Source organism: Tachypleus tridentatus, chromosome 1, assembly GCF_004210375.1.
Source record: "Tachypleus tridentatus isolate NWPU-2018 chromosome 1, ASM421037v1, whole genome shotgun sequence".
NCBI lineage: Eukaryota > Metazoa > Arthropoda > Merostomata > Xiphosura > Limulidae > Tachypleus > Tachypleus tridentatus.
Window position 1 is genome coordinate 132,962,349 of NC_134825.1, and position 23,037 is coordinate 132,985,385.

Consider the following 23,037-nt stretch of genomic DNA (forward strand, 5'->3'; position numbering starts at 1 on the left):
TTGTCAAGTTATCTATAAAAATAGATTTCATCACCAACAACAGAATTTAAGCTAAATTACATGGTTTCTTAAATATTCTCTTGACCCATTCTTCTTAAAATTATGATTCATAATAACAGTTTTTCTGATCATAAATAAACTTTTGAAAAATAATAGTTAATGTCCCCAAAAAGTTAGAAAGATTTATTATGTAAAAATGAACAAAAGATGCAAGATCTACATTTTCATTCATGTTGATATGAAAAATATAAAACACAGAGTAGATACATATATTTTAAAATCATAATATAAAATTTTAGTAACTGTACCAAAATATGTAACATGATCTCTATGTGGAGATTTATAAAGTTACATATCCATGGTACACAAACCAGACAAGGACTTCACTTGTGTGAGAAGAGCACTGGAATTGTAGAAGATAATTTAGAAGTAACTCTTGTTAAAACCCTAAAGCTCTCTAATAAATAGTGAACATTAGCTCTGATGAAATAAACAATAGTCTTTTTGGTTTTCATTAAAGGAGTTTTAAATATAAGAGCACAAGATTCATTGTAATCTTGTTTAAGACTGTAATGAGGTCTCATTTGAAATACTAGATACAGTTCTAGTCCCTTCACTGTAGAAGGTATTAACACGTTAAGAATGTTTTGGTTTGTTTAGCATTTTGTGCAAAGCTACACGAGGGCTATCTGTGCTAGCCATCCCTAATTTAGCAGTACACGACTAGAGGAAAGGCAGGTAGTCATCACCATCTACCACCAACTCTTGGCCCATTATTTTACCAATGAATAGTGGGATTGACCATCACTTTATAACACCCCCACGGCTAAAAGGGCAAGCATGTTTGGTATGATGGGGATTCGAACCAGCAAACCTCAGATTATGAGCCAAGTGTCTTAACCACCATACCTGTTAGATAGGGTGAAGTTATTACAATAATGATTGGTTTATACTACAAGAAGAATTTTTAATTATTAAATATTTTTTCTAGCGTAAGAACACACCTACACCCATGTGTGGTCCTAAAGTGTTTAAAATTCAGGTGGTCTTCCTAAAGCTGGTTTGGGTAATACATTAAAAAGATTAGAAACACAAACTTGAATATTATGGTAATGTGTTTAAGCTATGAGAAGCTTTATGTATACTTTTTCAACAAAATTATGTTTTCATTATAACACTTGTGGTGGTATGTACTGTTATTGTCAACTTCTTCCTTTCAAATATATTGGAAAAAATAGATATAAATGGCTTTATGTGACTTGTATTTGATGTTTTATTTGTTTTGGCTTTCTGTAACCTTACTTTTCTGTGTAGTAATAAAAACTAATTAATTGCTCCAACCTTCTAAAACATGCTTAACAACTGCCCCAGATTGTCCAAAAAGGTCTGTATGTGATGGATTCTTCAGGTGTTCATCCAAGCCTGTTGGTCCTGGAGCTACATTCTTTTTTCTCAGACCTGAAATATCCCAAACTCGAACAGTTTGATCAAGTGAAGCAGAAACTACCAAGTCTTCAGAAGGATGGAACTGCGCACACATTACATAATGGTTGTGCCCAGTTAGCACATATATACACGTGCGAGACTGCCAGTTCCAGATACGAATTGTTTGGTCATCTGATGCACTCAGGATCCATGGATATTCATGATGAAAGGTCGTTGTTCTAATGTAATCCAAGTGTCCCAACAGTGTGAAAATACAACGTCTATGCTTGTAATTCCATACCTTAGAAACAAGAAGTACTAACAGTTGAAACACTGCTTACATCACTTATACATGATACATAACATTTTTTAATCTTAAATTAAACAAGGAAAACAGGGTACAAGCATGTTTATATGAAAAAGCAACAGTTTAAAACAATATGTAAAAAGTAAGAAAAAATCCATAAATGCAGATACTTTTGAAAAATCATATAACGACATTACAACTGCCACCTGAACACGGGTCTCTTCTCTGATTGGTTTAGATATCTTAAAGTTAAAAAGTTCTCAAAAAATCATGACTAGATTATGATGGAAATTAATGAGGCAGGCAACAGTTTTGACTGACCATGTGCATACTTTCTCATGATAGAAATGACTTATCCCTTCCCTATACCATCTCCAACCTTGACATAACTATCATCTGCAAAGCCAACGTCTACAATGGATGTCGTAGGAAGTATGACCCTTTCATATCGCTACAGTCAACCTTTCACTCCTGCCTACTGAATCTCACTGTTACTAAATTAAGTGCTTGAACATTATTATTATTACCAAATATCTGAAGACAGATAAGTGGGCACTGAAGCCTCATGTACAAAGGGAAGGCCACTCAAATGGTGGAAAACACTAACATCAGAAATGGCTTTTGAAAACAGGGGAAAATTTAAGAATAACTTAATGTTATAATTTTCTTACACATAAAATGTATTTCTGATAGATGCTTATCTCCAATCATAGCAATACTCTCTATACACACAATTTTTTTTAATTCAAGCTTCCACATTTAACAGTTTTGCTATGTCTTCTCAATCCTCTACCTTATCTTCACAAAGTCGTACAGATTGTCAGTAAACATTAAAATTTAACATTTTAACAAAGTTTTAATATTTTTTTAATTATAGATACAACAAGTAATTTTGATTTTGAGATTTAAATTAAGTATTAGAAAAGTTGTCAAATCTTATTTTAAAAAATCTCTATAATCTCTAGATAACTATCAAACATCTTTTAAGAAAATCTTAACATCTTATCCTTCATTTTCTCTACATCATATCTGTACAGACTTGGCCAAATTGACCACCAATAAAAAAATTTGAAAATAGATCTTAATTATGCTTTGTATATTCTAGAATAACAACATAGTGAAACAGGAAACCACAAATTTGTACTCTAAGTAACTTAAATCTCATAACATTACACATCTATGTTTATTATTCTTTTATTGACCTTTTCAGCCATGTCTGACTAACATTACAGAAGCAGCAATCATGCAGCTCATGTCCATTTCAAATTACCATATCCAACAGCATAAAACTACCTTTTACAAAGTGCAACTATCTTAGCTTTGTACTACTTACCAGTGCACTAGTATTTCGTAAAATACAATCCCATTTTGAGTATAACACATTATATATGAATATATTACTATTTTCAAATGTTCTTAAATTTCAGTTATTTTCTTCAAACATTGAACAGTAAACAAAGAATTAAGAAACAATAATCTTCCCTACTTACGACTGTTACAAAGTTTGTGCTCACTTGCCACATGTTGCATGGTTAGCCTTGTCATTTATTACGCATGGAAAATATAATTGTTTTAGGCTTTATTTATTAGCAGAAATGTCATTCCATAAGTATCTGTTCTTTACTATCAATTACAAACTGTAGTATTCACACCTCATAAAAAAATTCAGAAAAAATGAACATTTTCTATAAAAGGATTTTGTTTACTGTAAAGTACTGCATAGGAAAATTGTTCAGATTGTGTCATGCACAGCTCACTGCATCAAAAATGACTGAATGTACAGAGCTCATATTTTCATAATTTTACTAATATATATTAAAACTGCTACCCTTTCCATTGAAAAAACATTATAGTTTTTTTTAAGAACTCGAGTTTCTAAAGACTACATTTAAAAATTACATCAACAAAGATATGATCAAACCATCACATACAGTCCTAGTGAAAGCTGTGTTCTTGTTAGGAGAGTACCTTTATTTAATATTATGTTCTGTTACAAAGAAATTGTCACAAGTTTTCTAACTGTCTTAATCTTTAATATCTAAAGCACAAAATGTTTTATAGGCATCTTATTGTAATACCATTTAATGCAGGGGTTTTTGTTACACACATATACTGATATAATATCCATTATAGCAAGAAGAGGCATTTCAAAATAAATTATAAATTACTTAATCATCACTGAATTCCATTATAATTTATCAGGCTTACTAACAAAAGTATATATGGGTCTAAGAAATATTTTTTATCACCATTTCATCTTACCCCTACTCTTCAAGCTTGTAATGTAAAAGATTATTTTTGGCAAACAGAAATCTTGGAAAGACCAAGAAAAACCACACTGGCTTTTGACTGCTTAAAAACATGTGAAAGAATGAAATGAGTGCATAGAAACAAGTATTTACAAAAATAGAAAAAGTGAGCAGAACAACAGTGTCATTCCCTAAATTTAGTGATATTTTGGTAAAAAGTAAAGATACAAGTTTCTATTTTGTAAGACATTATAGAATTTGTATTTGGATGCCAACTCTTCTAATTTGAATCAAAGCTGCATTCAACAATCTACATGATAAACAAAAATTGATATTAAGAATTTTGTTTTAGATATTTATCTTTTAAATAAAAAATTAAAATGTAATACTGAAATGAATACAAGGTAAAGAAAGTTATTGTTTCTTTGTACACATTTCTGGTTACACCTCACTTAAAGTCTTCAGTCTTGAACTCTTAAAATCATTGAGCTGTTGAAAGGATTTCAAAGTAGTACTATAATAATTCCTGGTATGGAGATGCTTTCACATGAAACCAAGTTAAAATCCTAAAAGTCATTTCTCTTGAGAAAAAAAAAAAGTTCTAATTCAAGTATTGAAGATTATAAAGGGAATAGATGGGGCTGATGCATCATCTAGTTTTGTATTTAACTTTTAAGAGTAACAATAATAAACTAATTTAGCAATATAAGACTAAAGAGAGAAGACAGCTGGTCATCACCACCCATCGCCAACTCTTGGGCTACACTTTTAGCAAAGAATAATGGGATTGAACATAACTGTATAATGCTACCATAGTTGAAAGGATGAGCAGCATATTTGGTGTGACAGGGATTCGAACCCACAACCTTCAGATTACAAGTTGAACGCCCTAACCACCTGGCCAAACATAACAGGAAATAAAATCCATTTCTAAAACAAGTTATTCTTAGCCCTCCTCAACTGTTACTGGTAACAATAACACTAATAGTAATAGTACTTATTCTACTTATATAATTTCAGTCATCATCTTCAACTTGATCCAGTTATATTTTTATTTCTAGCCTATTTTGCTGTGCTAGCCTAGCCTACAAAAAATGAAACTTATCTTTTCAAATCAAAATTACCTTGATTTTATAGTCATCCCCCCCTGATACAAAGAGAGGTTGCTGATTATGAAAACAAATCCCTCGAACTGGACCATCGTGTTCGTCAAACTTATCAAGCAAAGTACACATTCGGTAATCCCATAGCTGAATAACTCCATTGTGTAAGCTCGTCAACACCCAAGGCCTTTTTGGATGAAAACTTAACCCTTTCACCCTTGCCGACTTCGTTTCAAATTTTGTTAACATAGTTTATTTCATACACTGACATAAACCAATATATTTTCTGTTAATCCTAACTTTCAATGTACGTAACTTTCTTGACGTGGCTACACTACAGCAGTTTTTCGTTAATCAACTAGTTATAAGAAACGCCACCTATTAGTTTCCTCTCTATCTCATTTTTAAAATTCATATATTAGAGAAGAAACGTAACACGAAATTTTAGGGACTATTTATATCACAAGATTATATATATACAATTTGCTTACACTTTTATTTAATTCTCTGCAATAGGTAGGATACAGAAGGACTATGAGTTAAACAGGATTGGGACTAAATTTTTCCACTGGACCTATTATGATTGCGACTAAAGAATAAAGTACAAAAAATATCATATGTTTTGCTTTTGGAGACAATGAGAAAATAAAACCTGCGGTTTTACAAGACTTCTATAAATTAATGAACAATGTTAAATGCTTTTGTAAGACACGTCTATAAATTAAAGAACAACATATTTGATTCTTCTTCAACAGGAAAAGTGGTAAACTAACACATGTAAAATTTGCACTTGGATAATAAAGCATATAGAGAGAAAGAAACCACATACATATAAACTCAACAACTAATGCATTCATGCGCGCACATAAACACGCTTAGAACACAACAATACTTACATAGCATGCCTAGCAGCAGTAACAGATCATATCATCTTTACTTGGTTAAGTTACTGTTTTCCTGGCTCTTTTTATATCAAAGGCCTTTATGACCTATTTGCTGTTGAGCAATTCTAAGTAGTCATTTTCTGTACACAAAAATACCAAGGCATATAGCCTGTCTTTCCACATCGATCGAAGTATGTACTTATCCTTTTTATAGCGTCAAGAATTATCGTTTTCCCAAGCAATTACTCGACATTAGGCACAGAAACCTTCTTAAGGTTATCAGTACATTTAGGAAAGTTAATTTCAGAGATCGGTCGAATATTAAACTCAGAATACTTTGTTTCTTGGATTCAGACAGCTTTTTAACGACATCTACGTTAAAGAGGACGGTAAAATTAACACTTGCTTCCTCTGAGAAACTTTGGAGGTCCATATGATACTTACTAATCAACGTTTTGGTAGCATTGTTAAGGTTCTTTGTAGACATGGACTCTAAGTTTCGTAAAAATCCAAATATGTAAATGATCTTTTCATATGCTACTGCTGTGTTCTTTAGTGCAAGTGACAGTTTGTCAATTATTGTAAAGAAACTCTGAACTTTATACTGAGTAGAAGGTAAAAATCACTGTCTTAAACATCTCCTCTATTTCCTCACATATTTCTCTTCCTTTTCTTTGATCTTTTAGACCTTATATATTTCATATCCTGAGAGCTGTTTGCCCTTTACGTCATATTTGAAAATGAATCTTGTTATTTCTGCAGGAATTACTTGAGAGATTTTAGCATATAAGAAACTGACATTCTCTTGGAAGTTTTGTAATGAATGAATTATCTTGAGAAACGTTTCTAAGATAACGCTCCAAAATTCTGCTGTTATACCTGTTTCTAGTTGTTCCAGTTGTAACTTAACACTCATTTATTCTAAGCGCACTCGAGGCTCTTTAGAGTAGTCGTTTGTAAAGATTGTTTGTTTGTTTGTTTTTTGGAATTTCGCACAAAGCTACTCGAGGGCTATCTGTACTAGCCGTCCCTAATTTAGCAGTGTAAGACTAGAGGAAAGGCAGCTAGTCATCACCACCCACCACTAACTCTTGGGCTACTCTTTTACCAACGAATAGTGGGATCGACCGTCACATTATACGCCCCCACGACTGGGAGGGTGAGCATGTTTAGCGCGACTCGGACGCGAACCCGCGACCCTCGGATTACGAGTCGCACGCCTTACGCGTGCCATGCCAGGCCCCGTTTGTAAAGAAAGTAAGGAAGAATTTTAAAGCTTGCATTGCATCTAAATGGGGGCTCCATCTTGTGTATGATAGCCTGTTTATCGTTGTGAACCATAACTTTACAAGCACATACTGTAGGTGCTTCCACAGGTGAGTTGAAGCTAAGAAAAACATATACAACTTCGACAAATTCAAAAAATAATCAAATATCAGTAAAGCAGTTCAAAGTACATTATCCAACCAAATTGAGCGGATGGGTACATCAGGGAGCATGGTATGTTAAGAGGTTTTCTATTTCATCAAAGCTTGCATGTTAACACGAGAATCTTGAATTCTTATATGACACCGTTGAAAAAATTAATGAGAAATCTAGCAAGTTCTGCTCCTGTGTAATTGCTTATCAGTAAGAACATGGTAAAACTCTTCATAGATTCAACATTTAGAACGTGTCAGAATATTGTTGTCAAATGATCCGTACAGGGTATGTTTGGAGTAAAATCATCAGACACTGAGTAATACTCGGACATTTTGATTTCCTATATTCAATAGTTTCAAATATAAAAAAAAAATATTTACACTTTTCACTAGAATAGATTTTGTAAATGCACTAAAATCCGCACCCATGTTTTGATAAAAGATAATTTCCAACTATCAGGATTTTAAGTACATGGGCTTAGATTCTTTATTTATAGTAGGTGTCTGTAACTTGTTGGAGATAAATTCGAAAAATAAACGGAAGCATACAATTTACTGTACGATGTCACAGCTTTTCCTAAAACTCGAAATAATTCTCTTTTCTTGTCAAAAGTCCACTCAGTCTGATTCAATTAATTTAAAATCTAATTGAAAAGATGAACATTTTTCTATACTTTGCTGCTTACTGTACAACCTGTAATATCTTCACTTACTTCGATGCTCATGAGTTACCACAGTTGTGTCACAAACTTTAAATAATTCTTTCCTTTTCGCCAAAGTCTAAACAAACGGGTTAATTTACTTCAGAACGCCCTTTGACAAGATAAATTATTCTCCTAATTGCTATTAAACTGTAAAAGTCACTTTAAAATATTGTCTGTTATGGCTAATCACTCACACTATCTTTTAACTTCACGTTTTCTAATTTTTTTGGCCGAATTTTATTTGATTTGTACTCGCTTTGTCGCTTATCTATATATATATTATTTATTGAGGACTCAAACGTTTTACAAGCTACGCGAGCGATAATATAATGTGACAATAGTGACATAAGGTAACTGTAAAGTACCGAAGGTTTTAGTAACTTGGCGTCAACAATACTACAACAATTGAATCAAACACACAACGTATGGATCTTATTGAGTTAAACATCTAAACTTGTCATAACTATCGCCTTTAAGTAATTTTAATTATCATTTTATGAAATATAAACAATTAGTAAAACAACCCAAATGAAAACGCTTACACCAAACAATCTTCTATATCCAATACTGCCACTCACACAGTTTCTCATTTCGCTAAAAACTTGTGTCTAGGTCTCCATGTCGAATGTAAATGATAGATTTCTATATTCTTTGCCATTGCGATAATAGATGCGGTTTCCTGTTAATTGAGCTCGATTCAATTTGATGAGGTTGACAGTCATTAGTATCGCGAATTTTAATCTCTTAATGATTATTTTCACAATATTGTTTGTTGGTTATATTTCCAGCACTTTTCGATTGAGAGCGAGGACTTCAATTGATATAATAATGTTTTGTTTGCTTGGAATTAAGCAGAAAGCCACACAATAGGCAATCTGTGCTCTGTCCACCACGGGTATCGAAGCCAGGGACATGCGGTGATTTGTCTTCATGGAGAAGCAAAAACATAAAAGGTGGATTATAAATATATATATATATATGTACAGGACGGCCATTAAAGATAAAATTAATTACTTTTAGTCATTAATCATATTTAACATTAAGTGCTTCCAATTAAAGATAAAAACAAGACATATTCGGCTACTTTATTTATATGTTAATTTCATCCTCTTCTCCTGCTGATTGAATAAATTTATCACATCTTCATAGAAACTATTAGTTTTTATTTCATTAAGAATATTTTTCGCAATCGCGATTAAGGCTGGACTTTCGGTTTTATACGCTGACGTTGATTTGAAAGGAAAACCAGTGAATTAATTACTTTATTGTTTGCGAAATGCCAAGTTAGATGAAGCCCGGAAACACCTTACAACGTTGTGTGAGTTAACCTTGACTCTTCCAGCTACCAGGGTCTGGCATGGTCAAGCGCGCAAGGCGCGCGACTCGTAATCCGAGGGTCGCTGGTTCGCGCCCGCGTCGCGCTAAACATGCTCGCCCTCCCAGCCGTGGGGGCGTATAATGTGACGGTCAATCCCACTATTCGTTGGTAATAGAGTAGCCCATGAGTTGGCGGTGGGTGGTGATGACTAGCTGCCTTTCCTCTAGTCTTACACTGCTAAATTAGGGACGGCTAGCACAGATAGCCCTCGAGTAGCTTTGTGCGAAATTAAAAAAAAACAAACAAACCAGCTACCAGTGCCTCAGTTGAGCGTCCTTTCTCTCGTTTTAAAAGAATACGCAGCTACACAAAAAATGCACAACGACAAGAGAAACATATGTTGAATACTTTGTTCTGTTCCTGTTTTTTAGTGTCAAGAAGCTCAAGGAATGCTATGTTTTTCAAGCTTGGAGACCCAATATCAATCTGATCGCAAATTGTATCCAAAATATCATAAAACTTTCTGCATGCTATTTTAATGTATCCTGCGGGATCATTTCTTATTCGCTTAGTAGAGAATATAATCTATCGATTGCTTTCGAAAATTCATCGAAATCATCTCTATCTTTTTTTTTTGCAGAATAGTCACCATTTCATTTACTTTAATTATGCAGTAGGTTGTGTAAAATATTCTATTCTGTAGAATATCAAATATAACAGTTGTATATGAAAAAAACACTGGCAAATAAATTCAACAAGAAATTGAACTCAAAATCTCTGAGATTCAATGAAAATGCTTTGGCACAGGTAAAGGTTTCAGTATCCCAGTTGCCAAAATTATCAAAAATATTTTGAAATAAGGAAACAAGTTCTTCCTTGTATTCCAAAACAGTTTCAACAAGGCAGTGATTATAATTCCGACGAGTCGGGGCCACTTTCGGAATCTTTTCTTTAGTTCAGTATTTGAAAACAAAGAGATGATTTATGTTTTACAAAGAATCTTTCATGCTCCTTAATCTTCGTCATTGGACGGCCCGGCATGGCCAGGTGGGCTAAAGCGTTCGACTCGTAATCTGAGGGTCATGGGTTCAAATCCCGGTCGCACCAAACATGCTCGCCCTTTCAGTCGTGGGGGCGTTATAATGTAACGGTTAATCCCACTATTCGTTGGTGAAAGAGTGGCCCAAGAATTGGCGGTGGGTGGTGATGACTAGCTGCCTTCCCTCCAGTCTTACACTGCTAAATTAGGGACGGCTAGGACAGATAGCTCTCGAGTAGCTTTGTGCGAATTTCAAAAACAAACAAACAAACAAATCGTCATTGATTGCGGCAAGTCTAAATTTAATCTATGTGCCACGCAATGAATGTTTTTTAATTCAAGTAACAATTTGAAAATTTTTATTCAGAAAATTATTCATCTAGGAAGCATTTTGTATTTTAAAGAATATAAAATGTTTATAGTCAGAAATAAAGCATTTTCCAGTAGAAAAAACTAAAATCAACTGAAAAAAGAAAGCATTTTGTGAGTTGTAGTCCAGATTATTCCCAACAATGCTTTCGCCTATACAAGGTGATTCGTTTAGTGTATATAGTTTAGTACATGCTATAACTTAAGACATCAGTAGATGTTTTTTTTTTCAGTTTTGCTGCCTATAGATTTAATTTTACACTTTCAGTACATAGACTAATAACATTAGTTAATACTTTTGTTATTAAGCAACATGACATAAACGCCATTGTTGGAATGTAGTGTTGTCAAAATGCACAGGTTATTAGAAACTGTTAATATAAATGATTTTATCAGTGATTATTCTCTAAATATGCCACAAATTCTCTTTCGTGAATGATCTTAATTTTGATTGGCTTACAAACGAGTTAGCGATGTTTGACTGCCTCGACTGTATTTTTCTGCATCTTTGTTGGTAAGGCTTGATTTTGCAAAATTTATTTAAGTTAGCTATGAAGTGTGAGATTAGGATGTGCTGTAAGATTGGGATGATGTACTTGTTCTATCATTTTTTACAAACTGTATGCTGGTTTGAATATAAAGTAAAAATAACAACACTTTTATGTTCATCATTCTTGTACCAGTAACGTATTTTTGTAGGGGCTTAGCCACAGGGTACATGGTCTTAATGGGGGCTTATTGATAACTTTATTCTATGTAAAATTATATGGGATGTAGGACCTACAAACGTTATTAGCCCTTGGGTCCACACATCCTTAAATCCGCCACTGATAAGTACACATGTTAAGTTCATGTACATTGGCAAAACAAATCGCCACTTCAAAAGTGGTGTCTCTGAACTTTTAGAAATACCAAATATCGAGAGACAAAATTTGCACGGGAAAGACTAGACAATGCCACGGGACCTGTGATCTTCGAAAAAAAAGTGGGGTGTCCCAATCATTTCTTTGTCCCAGGATTCCTGAACTGCTTGTTCTGTCACTGCAAATATCTATTACTTAAATATAGCCACTCATGCATTCATTCATCTGTTAAATCAATGTCACAATATTTCACAAGTAATTAAACAAATTGCAAATATTAAGTATGATGTAGGGGTGATAATGCCAAAAAGAACAGAAAGAAGACAGGGATGAATACAGAAAACCGTATTAAAAATCATTATACAGTTTTACAGTGGGTGATAACATTAACTCATTAATTACTGGCTATTTATGTAGAGAGTTTTGTATGATTTTGTGTATTCATCCCTGCCTCATTTTTATACTTCTTGGAATTGCCATCACTATATCTCACACAATTTATGTTAATATTTTTGTTATTTAGTTTCACTCTTTATTTAAACGATTTTATTTCAGCAAGTTACTAAGTGAATATTATTATAAAATTCCAAAACATAAGGTATGATACCACAGCCCTACAGAAAATTTGAATAAAGGTAGAGATAGATATATAATGTATTATTTTGATAATTAGAAAACTGATGTTTTAAAACTCATACATCAATAAAATCTACATAAATCAGTCAGTTGCAAAACTATTTGTTCATCTTGATACCTTGAATATTAATTCAGATTATTCTTTATTTCTTTAATCATTTCTACTGAAATTGGCTTGGCAGATACTTTGTTTGTGGGCCTGGCATGGCCGGATGGTTAAGGCACTCGACTTGTAATCTGAGGGTCATAAGAAACATGCTCGCTCTTTAAGCTGTAAGGGCGTTATAATGTTACGGTCAATTCTACTTTTCGTTGGTAAAAAAGTAGTCCAGGAGTTGGCGGTTGGTGGTAATGACTAGCTGCCTTTCCTCTAGTCTTACACTGCTAAATTAGGGATGGCTAGCGTAGATAGTCTTCGTGCAATACTACTGTGTTTAGTAATAGTCTGTTCCCATGTGATCTCTAGATGACTTCCTGTTGTACTAGAGCCATTGCAATAACTGCAGTCATTTTTCTACTATCATGGAAGGAAAAAAAAGATAAACACTGTTTTTTAGATTACAGATTTTGAATTCCAGGACTAGATGTTAAGTGGTGGAGACCTATTCTTTTGTACTCCTTAATCACGCAGATAGTCTTCCTGCAGAAACATTACCTTCGTTGTCCAACACTTTAGTCTTCCTCATTATTATCACCGGGATCTCAAAGGAGTTCTCACTGTGGGAAATCAATGCCTTCCTTAGGAAGCATAAACTCAATGCCTCCATTGACTTCACCAATGCAAAATTTCTGAAAAGTGGTAGAATTTTCATTGCTGCCCAGTTGATAATTCAAAATTCCAATAGGCAATTCTCATATTTCTTCAATTCAAATTTTATGATTTAGTATTCATTTTCATATCGTTGGTTAGTGATGTAACAATTTCTTTATTATCACCTTAGAAGTTTCAGACCTTGAACTCTGAATTAAAGTAAGTTTACTCACAACTGTAGACCCTCCTGCTATTAACAACACAAAAACCTTCTTAGACCTAAAATTATTTTAAAATTACACACTTAAAACTCAGTTGTTTGTTAAGAATAGTTATAACTGTATTGTGCAATTTGTAATTTATAACATATTCCATAACATGTTTTTTCCTTCCATTTACTACTTCACTGGCTATTTAAATAAACTGGTGACTGATGATTCTATAGCATCAGTAAATAAGTATCATTGTGGCATTTTTATATTTCACTAAAGATGTTTTAATTTGTTTGTAGTTAAGCACAAACTACACATTGGGCTATGTGTGCTCTGTCCACTGCGCCACTAAAGAGGGGATGCTAAAACTGTTTTTACTTGTATTACTCGACTTAATTTTCAATATCATGAAACCATTGCCAGTGTTATAAGTAGATGGGATGTGTTAAATGTGACATAATTTCTTGATGAAACATGTATATTTGTTATTTGTGAAAAGTATCAAAAGTTTGAAAATCCGTAAGGAACATAATTTATTTTGTTTTCTTTGTAATTTCAACCATACTCTTTTTCATTTAATTTTTAGAATTAAATGTTATTTTTAAAGTAATTTGATTTGTTAATTTTATTCTGATCTTTCGATTTTTTTGTATGTTTATTTTTACTACTAGAAAGTCAAGTGCCTTTTCTTCCTATGCTGCATAACAAGATGATAAAAGAGCCTAGAGCCAACTTTTAAATATGTAATTGTTAAGGTCATGTTTACGTAACACATTCCAAGTTTACTTGTCATTCGTTGTTCCTTGTTGTTTTATTATTTTGTTTGTATAATAAACATATGCAGAATTTTTCATATCTAATCTTGATGAACAATTAGTAAGCTGGAAATGACCAAGCCAGATCATGAATGCAATTAGGAAAACAGAATGGAGAAACAAGCAAGATTTTAGACAAGCACGTAATTATTAAATAAACCTATTATAAACTTTGAAATATATAAGAGTGGATATTATGTATATATATATATATATATATCATGGTAAGGTTAACCTTTATCTGTAATGTCAAATAAGTATACAAGGAGAATTCATGAGGGTTTGATGGAAACTCCTATCTTTGTAATGTAAAAAAAATGCTTATGTAGTTATAACACAGCTGCTTGTGGTAAATAATGTTTTCTACATAATATTCATTCTTCTAATGAAGCATTAGCATTTTTTGGTTTGAAATAATTCCATGCAGTTGCTTCTGTTGACATTTTATAAGTAAAAGCTTGAAGTCATGTTGTTACTATCAGGTTTTGTGGGCTGTATTCTTTACAGTAGGTGTGTATGACTTGTTGGAGATATATTTTAACAATAAACAAACAGTACACAGATCACTTGTTTTGAAATGATGTATTAAAAGAAGACAATTGTGTAACCAAATGTTCATTTCAGTGTAGGTTATCACAATTATATCAAGAGTTTTAAGAGTTCAAATTCACACAAGCTGGTTCTGTTATTTTATAACACAATAGACAAAATGAGTTAATCTTCTCCTCTCTGTTATTATAATATAGACTGTGATCATCTCACTTTAAAAACCACCACTATACACTGTTTATCACTAAACACACAATTACACAGTTGAATCTGATTAATAATCTTTCGACACGTATTTATACATCAACAGAATCTAGAACATTCCATGTTACACAATATTTTCTGATGCAGTAATACTTGATTAAAACAATTAGAAAAATTCAGAAAGTTCTAGTAATATGAGATAATAACATAACAATTGCTAATTTATAACAATTGAATGTACATGCTGTACATGTATGATTTGCAAACAATTATCTAAATAAAACAGCCATAAACTCTCACTTCTAAAGGTAAATAAATATGACATCCACGTTATACAAACTATCCAAATCATAATGCCCACCTTAAACTGAAACAGTCGTATATATATCTAATACCTACATGTGTTAAAACATGATGATTTGTTGACTTTTTCATTTGATTTTGGATTTTATGTGAACAGTCAAGCAATTGTTTAAGCTATATTTCATGCAAAATTCCTTATGGGCTTAATCTCATAGCGTCTTTTTTACCTGTTTTCTGGGGGCTCACCAAGATCCCTGTAGCATTATCATTCTTCGCATGCTGTTTTTCCTTTACACAATATTTGTTAGCCTTTGATATCACAAAACAGAAACCTTCTTTTATACATTCAGCAAATGGGCCTGGATATGAAGTTCTAGTTTTTCAATATTAGTTTATTGATATTTGGTTCAACTATGGAAATTTTATTTTACTTTCTCAACATTTGAGCCCACATTATTAAAAAAAAAAAAAATTGTGCTTCCTAAATGTAAAACTGAAAATGACTTACTATTCAAAACACATTTGGAAATACAATGCACTATTAAAAGAATTTGATGGGAGCATATATTTTAAAATTCTTTTTAATACTAGGATAGAAGTTTATATTTATCAAACGTTTTCAGCTATGATATGCTGATGATATGCCAACATAAAATTAAGCATGTTTAACTTTAGGGGTTTTCTGAGGAAGAAAATCAATGTGCAAAGACTGAGACGTGTACCAAGAAGTTAATTTGAGAGAGTGATCACTCATCAACAGTTAAGTTTATTGTTTGTTATTAAGCACAAAACTTTAAAAAGAGCTATCTGTACTGTGTCTACCACGGGTATCGAAACCTGGTTTCTAGTAGTATAAGTCTACAGACATATTGCTGTGTCACTGGAGGGGAGCGACAGGTAAATATATCCTTGTTTGTGTTTTGATACATGCACTCATTATCTTAATTTAAAAGCAATAAATTAGTATATTTCAAGGAAAATATTATACATAACTTTATTGTGGCTCCATTCCAGATTTTCCAGACTAAACAAGTCACGTGTTATTTCTAATATTTTTTAATCACAGACAGATATTTACTGCTTCATCCTAAGCTAATTTATCTAATTATTAATAAAACACTATGACTGAAGAATAGAATAAGCACGACACATTTGAATTGCTGAAAGTTACTTTAGTTATAATCAAATCATCTGTAATGTCTGTTGAAAATACAGTGAAACAAATATAATGCTTAAAGCTATGAAACAGTGCCTCATCTTATACTATAATGTTGACACAGTCTGACTGAAGATAAATAAGATCTTGTAAATAGAAAAATGACACATATTTATGCATTACTCCTTTTATTATTCCTCTATAGTTTTACGAACTATGTACAATGATACAATGTAAGTATAGTTACTCAACAACCACTGTTAATTGTGAATAAAACTACCACAAACCAGATGTAAAAAATTGAATATTAAAGAGACAACAGGGAATTTAGAATAAGATGTTTGGATAGTACTTATTCGGAAATCAAGAGAAATTGTTTATGCTTGGCCACACATATTGCCGTACATACTCATATCATATATGAAAGATATATCCTGTCTCTCATATCCCAGTTCATAAGAGGCCTATTTACTCACCTCAAATCTTACCATGGTTTTGCTTCACAGAATGAGATAATGATTTTGTTTGATCATTTTAAACATACTAATGCTTCACTATAAAATTGATATGCAACAGTTTATCTTTTTATGATGAAAAAAGAGCAAAATAAAGTGCAATGAATAACAATTCAATGGAATAAGGTGGTACATAAAAGCAAGCCTATATTTTTCAGCATTGGCTCATCTTCTTTCACCTTCTTATCTTGGGATGAAGCAAAGACAAGTGACGTTTCTCCACAGCAACCGAGGATACCATGAAATGTGATGGCAAATTATAGTATTACAGGTTGTGTCACTATTTTGGCAATGTAACACTCACTGTAGTGAATGAGCTATTCCATTGAGAATTTAGTCAGAAAATGCTTTATTCATCAAGAACCATGCCTCATTGAACCTCTAAAATGAGACGAGGAGCTTCTGAAAACATCTTTTCCAGATTATGATGGAAAAGGTGGATTTGGAATTTGTGTGTGCACTATTTGGTGGTGATATGACACATTTAAACTTACCAGTATTCAAGGGATCTGCAAAAAAAAACTTGAAATGTTTCAACAAATCTTTGAAACAAGTTGTTTCTTGGAATGGATGAAATTAGTGACGGGCAGTGAGGTGGTCAAATTTGTATGTACTATAGCACTTGGATGAGGCATGGCCCAATTGAAGAAAAACAGATATTGAAAAGCTGCACCAAAGCTTTGATCTTACTGAGAGCTTAGAAATCTATAGGACTGAATGCAAAACTCTAAGACAAATACCACAAGAGAATTTGGTGAATTTGGTTATCTGTGTGGATGATTGAAACAGTGCTTTATATTACTATGCCTCTTGAAGATTACTATTATGTGCTTAGTGACAAGTTTATTAAATGTTTACTGGGGAATCATATGCAGCACCATAAAGAATTGAGGGGTATGTCATCTCTAACAGAAAAAAATTTAGTAGCATCACAGTATGAAGTAGTCAGATCAAACCACATACTGTAGTGACAAAAGAAACCAGTATCAGTGGTAATTGTAGCCGTGGATCTTGCTCAGAGACGATACAGAACTGTAAATACCCATGAAGCGCTAAAGATTCATTAGCTCATTACTACACTAGGCCACAGGAAAACATGGTACATCAACTGTGTTTCCCAAAGAATCAGCAGCATTTCTTAAGTACCATTACAGTTCCAACAGAGTAGTTGGGGTAATACTTCCAGAAATGTCTTGGATATAAAGAAAAGAGTTAATTTGCAACTGTGGTACATCTAGTCTCTGTTTGGAGACTCTATATATATTGTTCTTTTGCAGGACCATCAGATGCAAACATCTTTCAGGACAAAACCACAACAAATACAAGAAGTTTAATATCAGGCAATGTCTGAATCAGTGCCAGTTGGTTCACACTAGTAGAGTCTTAGGTGGATCTGGCAGATAACTTGGAAAAGTACAGCATTCATCTCAGGCCTAAATTTATGGTGTGATTTGGTGAAGCGTGGACTTAATTTCTCATGATACATGACTAAAATATAAATAGGTGATAGGTTGAGCTGGTAGAGTACACTGTAGCAACTAGAATATTGCTCAAACTTGCAATGTATCAAGCCCTCTGTATTCAACCACTGCTTCAGCCATTTAACACAAATTTTATTCTGGCAAATTCAAACTGTCTAGATATTAGCTGTGAGGTGCTTCTATTGCTTTGCTATCTACTGTGATGATAGAGCTGGTATATAGGACATACTGTTCTTTGTGTGGAAAACAAGTTGAACTTACTGAAACAATAATTTGTCCATATAAAGGTGTTATACCAGTACCTTACTGTAATTATTGACATTTGGCTATAATTACAAATTTAAACAGAATTATCAGTACAACATCAGAGACTGAAGTAATGGAGCCTTCTTGCATTGGTTGTGTCACAGCCACTGTGCCATGTCAGAAAATAAGTGCAAAGTTTCAAGAGCTTTTGGGTTATTCCATGTCAAATCATCCAGATTTTGGAACATTTTCCAGGTGACCCCATCAGAATGCTTTGAAAAAATTTACATGTGCTCATCTACCCATATAATGAAAAATTGTCAAAGATTAGATCAGTATCTCTAATAGTTTCTGATTTACAGCCCTGTAAAATTTGGCAAATTCATTTTCAGGCAACTTTGGCTGCTTAAAGCTGCAAGAGTAATGGTGGTAGAAGGCTGAAATTTGCTACACTGACTGAATTAATCTCGCAGAATTCAAAAATGGTCTCAAACCAAGTTTTATCTCTCTTAGGAGTTTCATAGTGAGGCTGTCAAATCACCTGAAAACCTAAAATCGTAAAAAAACATTGGTTTATTTAATAAGCCATAGCTCTAAGACTTAATATGATACAAAGCTGAACTTTGTTTTCAAATTTTCTATAACATATCAGTTGATGAAAGAGCAATTGTTGTAATTAAAAGTCTGTTAGATCTCCTGTAAAAAAATTTAGCTGCATGCAACTTTTTATGATTTAGTTAAAAATAGCTCGACTTCAGGCCACAGTTTGACCATGTCACCAGTTATTCAGCCTTTTCAGATTTTTACCATATATTCTTACATCTCTGAATATGATCTACAAAAAAAATCAGGATGGTGTTCAACCTACTTTTTGAGTTATAATTTTTTAAAGTATCCTCTGACCATACGTTGTTTACTTGAAAAAAAACTTCAATTCAGGCGTGTTACTGTGTGCAAATATATCCATACAATTTTGAAATAATTTATGAATCCCATTGAAATATTCTAATCAGCCTTTACCATATATTCTTACATCTCTGAACATGATCTTCAAAAAAATCAGGGTTGTGAAATATAATAAATTATCAAATTTTAAGTGTTTCTGGTATATACCATTGGACAAAGGATGACATTCAGGGCATTCAGTTCTTTCTTGTCAATCAGGAATCAGTCCTGGAGAATTGTGTAAAGTTTGATCTACTTAAGCACTATGAAAAATGCAAAACTGCGGCAGGTATTAGGTCACATCATAGCTTTATTCCCCACTCTACCAACAAATTGTATATGAGAAGGCTATCAGATGATGATGTGTACACAGTTGTAACTGTTGATAGTAGCAGTGAATGTGATGCTGCAGCAGCTCAAATAGGGTCTAATGATAGCAATGACAATTATCAGCCAGGGAAATATGTGGCATGCATATACGATCATGAATGGTATGTGGGAAACACAAAAGATGGATCAGATGGACATTCCGATGTGTTGGTGTCATTTATGAAGAAATCAAGAAACGAACTGTTCTTGTGGCCTGCAAGGTCACGTAAAGATGAAAGCTGGATTCCTTTCCAACATATTCTTTATCTGATAAGTGCATCTACCATGCAAGGCAGTAGTGCTTGCCACTATGTTCTAAGTCAAAGTGATCTCAACATAATCAAACTTGAATTTCAGAAATTTATTCAAGTTGTCTGAACAAAGCAATGTTTATTTGATGTTGTTAAGGCTAATTTAATGCCAAAGCAGTTTTTGAAACATTTCATTGTCACGATTATTGCAGTTTGGTGTGACTACAATCTTTCTCAGTTATCCCCTGTTGTAGCACTGTGCTTTTTGTGTCTGATTTACCTTTGTATTTATTATATTATGAATCTTAAACTCAGCCATATCTGCATAACTGTAATGCATACACAATATATTTGCATTGCCATGTGGTCTAACTAGTTATGCCAATAAACATGTTCAAAAATGAATTAATTCTTTCTTGTTTCTTACAACTTCATAATTTAACATTGTGAAAGGCTGGTTAGAATATTTCAGTGGGATTCATACAATTCTGACAGGTATTTTTCAAAATTGTATGGATACACACAGTAACACACCTGAACTGAATGTTTTTTTAAATAAAAAAGCATGGTCAGAGGATACTTTAAAAAATTATAACTCAAAAAGTAGGTTGAACACCATCCTGATTTTTTTGTAGATCATATTCAGAGATGTAAGAATATATGGTAAAAATCTGAAAAGGCTGAATAACTGGTGACATGGTCAAACTGTGGCCTGAAGTAGGGCTATTTTTAGCTAAATCATAAAAAGTTGCATGCAACTAAATTTTTTTACAGGAGACCTAACAGACTTTTAATTACAACAATTCCTGATTTATCAACTGATATGTTATAGGAAATTTGAAAACAAAGTTTAGCTTTGTATCATATTAAGTCTTAGAGCTATGGCTTATTACATAAAGCAATGTTTTTTACAATTTGGGGTTTTCAGGTGATTTTACAGCCTCACTATGAAAATCCTGAGAGAGATAGACTTGGTTTGAGACCATTTTAGAATTCTGTGAGATTAATGCAGTCAGTGTAGCAAATTTCAGCCTTTTACCACCATTACTTTTGCAGCTTTAAGCAGCCAAAGTTGCTGGAAAATGAATTTGCCAAAAATATAAAAAATTAACTAAATTTTACAGGGCTGTAAATCAGAAACTATTAGAGATATTGATCTAATCTTTGGCAATTTTTCATTATATGGGTAGATGAGCACATGTGAATTTTTTCAAGGCATTCTGTGGGGGTCACATGCAGCCCCCAGATGATTTGACATGGAATGATCCATTTGAAGTCTGTAGTTGAGGATTGTGCAAACTTGACAGAAAAACATGGACTTTGGTAATGGTTTTGGAGGACCAGGTGGTGAATTGTGTCAGACAGTAATCACATTCCATCACATAGTTATAGTGATTCATAATTCATAAAACAATTACTCCATAATATTCCTTGATACACCAGAGATATATCCGACATTGAAAGGCAGAATAATACAGCCTTCTGGAAATTATTGGTCATATCCAATGGTGACTATTAGAAAAAATAACACAGCAATGCCAAAGTTTTGTATGAACATTAGGCGGGTGAACGTGGTAGTGCAAATCCGTATCTTTCTGCTACCACACATAGATAAAATACCTGGATATGTGAAAAAGCACTCATTGCTTCAGTATGATAGACTTGGCTTTTAGATATTGTTGGATGAAACTACACAGTGAATGTAAATGATAGCCTACTTTCAGCACTCGAGAAAGATTTTATGAATTTTATATCATATTATTTGGTTTTGTAATTAATTGAACTTACAGTGATAAGATTACAATGGCAAAAATGTATCATCTACATGGAATACACACTTGTATTTGGTGCAGGTTTCAAACCATATCTTGGAATCTAATAATGGTATTTCACTACATTAAAGGTGCATACTTAAAATCAGAACTACTAAAATGCAGATTATTGGACATATATTTGGTAAAGACAAATAAACCCAATGATCTTGTTGAGGATGCACCAGTCAAGAGTTGTCCCCTACCTTATAATAAACTAGAATTTTGCAGCATTCATTGTTTTACATTTTATTATCAATGATTTCTGGCAAAGGTCTTGAAGACAGCTACATCATTTTCTGCAGTAACTAAAATTAAAGCGTATGGACATTGGAATATGAAGATATATTTCAGTCATTAAGGAATACTTTGATTCAAGCATCAGTGTTAGTTTATCATAATTGAAATTGTCCCTTAATTTTGGACACAGATGGCAGTGTTAGTGGAATTAATCGTGTTGTCATAGCTTCTGGATGAGTGGAGTGCATGATCACATATTCTAGTAATACAGTGAATGCTCCTGAACACCAATACTGTATTGTAAAGAAAGAATTGCTTGCAACTGTAGCATGTGTGAAACATTACTGCCATTACCAATATGATATAGTGTTTACAATTCAAGTGGATCGTATGTCTCTGAAATGGCTAATGAGTTTCAAAACTTCAGAATCTATAAAATCATGTTGGACAATCATGCTGTAAGAATACAACTTTATTGTACATCACTGAATATGTCAAAAGTGTGTAAATGGTGGATTATCTCTCTCTGAATATAATTTACCAAAGTATTATTTGCAGAGAGCTGTGCAAGTTGATGATAAGTACATGAGTTTATCATCGAAAGGTGAAAACACATCTCAAATGAGGTTGCTGTTAACCACGTTTACAGGAGCTTATGACAAGACTGTAGTGTCTGACAGAGTAGCTTCTACAATCACTAGTGCAATTATGGAAGATGTAGTACTAATTACAAAAAGGGGTAGTTCGAAAATTGTAGTCTCGAATAAAGTAGAATGGGAACAACATAAAAATAGAGCTAAATTACAATAGAATGATTTAGTATGTTTTCAAAGTTTATTCTTCGATTGCTGGAAATACAAAACTCTGAAGC

At 33.1% G+C, this 23,037-nt stretch overlaps 1 protein-coding gene and 1 long non-coding RNA gene across 2 annotated transcripts in view; one reads left to right on the top strand and one right to left on the bottom strand.

Annotated features, from left to right (window-relative positions):
- The window catches only part of alphaCOP (coatomer subunit alpha), a 51,066-nt gene extending 45,595 nt beyond the window's left edge, over positions 1 to 5,471 (bottom strand). The window contains exons 1-2 of the mRNA XM_076452835.1: positions 5,106 to 5,471; positions 1,342 to 1,726 (exon numbers count right to left, since the gene is read on the bottom strand). Coding sequence (XP_076308950.1) covers positions 1,342 to 1,726; positions 5,106 to 5,333 — 613 coding nt within the window. The 5' untranslated portion in view covers positions 5,334 to 5,471. The remainder of the gene's footprint in view (positions 1 to 1,341; positions 1,727 to 5,105) is intronic.
- A 5,431-nt stretch (positions 5,472 to 10,902) lies between these two features.
- LOC143224682 (uncharacterized) lies at positions 10,903 to 14,659 on the top strand. The gene is made up of 2 exons (XR_013013401.1): positions 10,903 to 11,333; positions 13,953 to 14,659. It is a non-coding gene; the product is annotated as an uncharacterized LOC143224682 (long non-coding RNA).
- Positions 14,660 to 23,037: the final 8,378 nt, after the last annotated feature.